Below are 4739 nucleotides of genomic sequence, written 5' to 3' on the forward strand. Positions count from 1 at the left end.
TGCAGTTTGGTGATCTTATGTACTGGTGGAGGTTTCCTTTCTTTGGTCTATGGATATCTCTGAAGGCAACCAAGGGTACGGGGACCTACGCACATCCCAAGTATTGCACGGAGCCTTAGAGAAAAATGGGCTTTCTCTACCCATAAGTACTGCTCTTTTTTCAAATATACTGTAGTGACCAATAAAATGCAAATGTACTTTTAAATCTTTTATAAGAGTTGATGTAGCTTTTTGTCAAGGTAAGTGTTTCAATAAGAAAATATTAAATATACTACAGCTTTTGTGTAAAGCTTCTTCATCCTCAGGTAGAGACTAATAAGTGTAAATCATTCATTCAGCACATGCCTACAATGTCCCCGACAGTGTTTTAAGCCCTAAAACTGAGAAAGAATAAAAATACCCACCCACAAGATTTTATGTATTTCCTTATTAAATATTTATTGGACTAAAACTCTCCAACCTGATGTAAGAGTTGAGAGTAATTTATCCTTACAGTTGCACCCAGCTGGTTAAGTAGAATATGTAATTATTCTTCAAATAAAAGGCCACAAAATAGAAAATTATTAATATTTATTTTTGCTTAATTGTAATGCTTACAATTATCTTCTAGTTGTATTTTGTTCTAGTTGTATATTTATGTAGGTAACCATATAAAAACACAGTAGTGATTTACGTCATTCTGATTTTGATTTAAATTTGAAATTAAGTGGTTTCTCCCTTTTTCTACTTCTCTCTGTGTCCCTCACCAAACCCCTACCCAGTCAGACAGGATTAACTGTCATGGAGCAGGTTATGCATCTATTTTCTTACACAGCATAGCACAATAGTGCCAACAATTTGGGAAATAATTGAAGTAAAGAGATGAATATTAATGAGACACATATCGTCATGCTCCAAGTCTGCAGAGTAGAACAGATTCTCATATTGTTTCCACTCTCCTTTAGTTTATTCGAGTATCAGACAACCTCACAAAACAAAACACAACACTTTTTTCTAATGCTACTACTAAAAGCTTAAAAGAGACTCCCCCATGAGATTTGGGAGATTACACACACACACACACACACACACACACACACACACACACACACACACACACACACACGTATTTTCTACTGTAGGTCTTGGTTCCTGTGCTTGAGTTTATATGGGGCACGTGTATCTGAGTGCTTCTAGGGAGTAGGGAAGTAGTTTAGCCAGTGCAATGATATGGGGAAATGGTAATGGGCTTCTACTGAATGCCAATTACTGAGAGTTAGTTGTTCAGGGACACTGCGTTAGAACTGTTGGTTTGTGGTAGTTAGACTGTAGGTCTTGGTTCCTGTGCTTGAGTTTATATGGGGCACGTGTATCTGAGTGCTTCTAGGGAGTAGGGAAGTAGTTTAGCCAGTGCAATGATATGGGGAAATGGTAATGGGCTTCTACTGAATGCCAATTACTGAGAGTTAGTTGTTCAGGGACACTGCGTTAGAACTGTTGGTTTGTGGTAGTCACTAGCTCTATTGAGAAAACTCCAAGTTTAGATCAGAGCAAAGGTGCCCAAATTCTTATGATCGACAGCCAAACTTGGCAATAATTTAAAAAAAAACAAAAAACACATGTACTAAATAGTAGTAGATGACTTTGCCTGAATTTAATGAGATGAGTACAATTCTGTATACAAGCCAAAGCTCCCAACCACTTCAGGATTAAAAGGGTGGGCAGACTGGGCGTTAAATGAATTATCAGAGCTGTTTTGGCTCTTGGATCTGAAAAGCTGCCAAACTGCCAATGGTATGAAAGAATAGAGGGCTCTGGAAAAATCCTTGCCCCGAGTGTGATGGCCTTTATTTGCCTGTATATGGCGCTTTCTGGCTGTCCGCACATATAAACCTCAACCTTTATCTAACACTGCACAGGGTGGCTTTTCTGAGAAATGATCCTCTAGCTCCAGATCTAAACAATCACCTGCATTTGGAAGCTTTTCTTGAATCACAAGCAGCTCTTTCAATTACCACTTACCTTTCTTCTTCATTTCCATTTCCAGCCACCAGAAGAGGGGAGTTAATGATTCATTTGCTCCCAGTGACCTTTTGAATAACTGGACTGTGGTGTACCAGTGCAACTCTTAGCTCCCTCTGTCTCCTCCTTTTGCTTCCCTAGTTTGGCTTTAATATTTACAGCCTCCTTCTTAGTCTACAAGCCTGAACGCCTGAAGGAAGCAAAACATTTATTGCCTCTCCCTCCCCGTGTTCTCAAGCTTTTCACTCAGCCCCATTCCTTCCTTTTACATCACATGAGAAACTCGCCTCCTGGCTGGGACGCCCGAGTTCTTCCGGAGTCTCTACTGTTGAATCTATTGATTTGACCAAAACAAAAAAGATGGATTCTGACTCGGACTCACCTTTTAACTACTCGTGGCCTTCCTTCCCCAAAATGAAGATTCGACGGAGGGTGTCCAAACAAGGTAGATCACGGGATCTTTTATTCCCTCCGCCAGAGCCAAGCCAAGAATCTTCATATTCTTACCTTTCTCTTCCTTGTTCTTTTGCCAGACTGTTTTCTGATGAAGTGCGTGTTTATACTTGTCTTTATAAAACTCTCGCTATATAAATACTTTACATATAAATATCTGAGGTGAACCTACTCGTTCTTACCTTCCTTTCACTTTGTTTAGTTCAAGGTAAATGTTTTGGATTCACTTAATCAGAGTTATCTTGACAATAAAGAGTCCTATGGATTTAAATGTGCTTGGCTGTTGTGGGCTATGCAGAGAACTATACATGCATTTGATACCCAGTTTCGGCTTCTTTTGTGTTTTAGTTTTCAAGTGTGTGTTAATTTAAAAAAATTTTGTATTTTAGAAAACTGTTCTGTTTTATACTACTTTATTGATTTTTATAGATTCTCTAAGGAAAGGATTTTATGAAAGTAATTTCAACAAGAAGACTTATATATATCTAGGGGATATAGTCATATATTAAAAAGTTTATTAACAGTAATTACCAAGTATGCAAAAATCATTTCCTGCCTAAGGAAGAAGGGCCATTTATCTGTAAAGTGATTAGGAATGGAGTGGGTTTATACCGCTTGTTCTCCCTCACCTGCAACCCACTCTTGTGTGGGCCTTGGTAACCAAGGGGCAAGTTGGTGTTCGGGTACAGCAGAGGTGTCTGCTGACCAGTGTCCTTGCTGGACTCAGCAGGTGGTGATTGTTGCATTCTGAGATTTACCAAAACAAGAAAGGTAGTCAGTGAATCTTTTCCATCTCTTGTCTTGTCTCTCTGTGTCTATGTGGCTGTTTTTAATTTAAGAAAAAAGGAATGTTTTCGTGAGCTCGTCAGCAGAAGAGGTGTCTCTGAAAATGGGCATCTCTGTAGCATTGTCCTTGGGGAGCAAAATTCTTTTTTCTCTAGAGCAGAATATTCTAGTACATTTTTCCCAGAGAAAAATGGAGGCTGGCAGTTGTCGACACACCTGGTTCTCTTCAAGAATCTTTTTCTATTTTCTAAAATAGAGGGGTGTGTGTGTTTGTTTGCTCTTTGGCTGGGATCAAGGCCAACCTTGGGAAAAAGATGGGTTAAGCATCTAGGGGTGGTAGAAAGCTTCAGCCTGAACAAATCTCCCATGCTGCTCAGCTGCCATGAAATTCTATTATGGGAGACTTAAAAAATTTGTACAACATTCTATTTTCCTGTTATCCTGTTTTAAAATTAAATTTTTTCTTCTTTGGTGTAAAGGGCCATGATGTATGCAACTTACCATTAAATGGTTCAGGGGAAAAAGAATACACTTATGAGAGAGCACAAGCATGTGCATGTCAAAGCAAACACAGATACAAATGCAAAATGGAGTAAAATATTAACAATAGGTAAATCTGGGTAAAGGGTAATGTATTGGTGCTTTTTGTGCTATTCTTCCAGGCTTTCTGCAAGCTTGAAATTATTTCTAAATAATTTTTAGAAATTTTAAAATTACTCCCGAGAGGAGAGATATACTAAGTCACTCAGACTTTAGAGTTAACATTGTTAGTTTTGGTACATTGAGAAGTTCTCGAGGACAGATACCAGTTTTGTAAGACTGCTGTGTCTTTGTGCTAATTCTAACCCAAGTAAATTTGGAGCAATAATCTGTTCAATATATTTTTGTACTTACATTTCCTGGCTGGCCGACTGAATGCCTGTGTTGTTGGGGGCCTGGGTAGCCTAACAACCTGGAGAGATGTAGGATTAATGATTAGGAGGCCAGTGGAGAACCTTGAGAGCCCAGTGGAATTGGAGGAAATGCATTAATCATGCCCTCCTTTGAAATCCAAAGTTGGAGCCCAGCCACTTGGAGCTACAGCAGAAAGTCATAACATAGCTATGTGTAAATTAAACTTGACTCAAGTGAAAGCAGGTACCCGGAATATGAAAATGATTAACTATTTGCTGCTAATAAACAAAAGACAGGTGGAAATAAGATTGGTAGCAGAGAGTTGGGGATTGTCAGACAGTGTCCCATGCTTCCTCTCTTCATTAAACCGTGGCGACTTAGTTGTGAAGAGTGGGTTTGGTCATGCTGTAATGTTAGCTGGACAGGGTCCCAGATGCATAGGTCTCAGAGATGACCTGGTTCAACCACCTCACTTTACAGATGAGGGTGATGGGGCCCAAAGAAGTGAAGTGATGAGGAACTGTTACGTGTTTTACAAGTGTTTCCAAAGTGCCGAGCTCCGTCCTAGAGGGTGGGGCAAAGTGGTGAACCAGACAGATACCATT

The 4739-nt window shown here is 39.5% G+C and overlaps 1 protein-coding gene across 8 annotated transcripts in view; it reads left to right on the top strand.

Annotated features, from left to right (window-relative positions):
* Positions 1-4739, top strand: part of ARHGEF28 (Rho guanine nucleotide exchange factor 28) — a 264414-nt gene that overhangs the window by 149140 nt on the left and 110535 nt on the right. The window contains exon 1 of one of the 8 annotated variants that reach the window (XM_015590478.2): positions 2110-2446. The exons of the other annotated variants lie outside the window; for them this stretch is intronic. Coding sequence (XP_015445964.1) covers positions 2362-2446 — 85 coding nt within the window. The 5' untranslated portion in view covers positions 2110-2361. Of the gene's footprint in view, positions 1-2109; positions 2447-4739 lie in introns of those variants that run through there. 8 annotated transcript variants of the gene reach the window in all.

Source organism: Pteropus alecto, unplaced genomic scaffold (genome assembly GCF_000325575.1).
Source record: "Pteropus alecto unplaced genomic scaffold, ASM32557v1 scaffold20, whole genome shotgun sequence".
In the NCBI taxonomy this organism is placed as follows: Eukaryota; Metazoa; Chordata; class Mammalia; order Chiroptera; family Pteropodidae; genus Pteropus; species Pteropus alecto.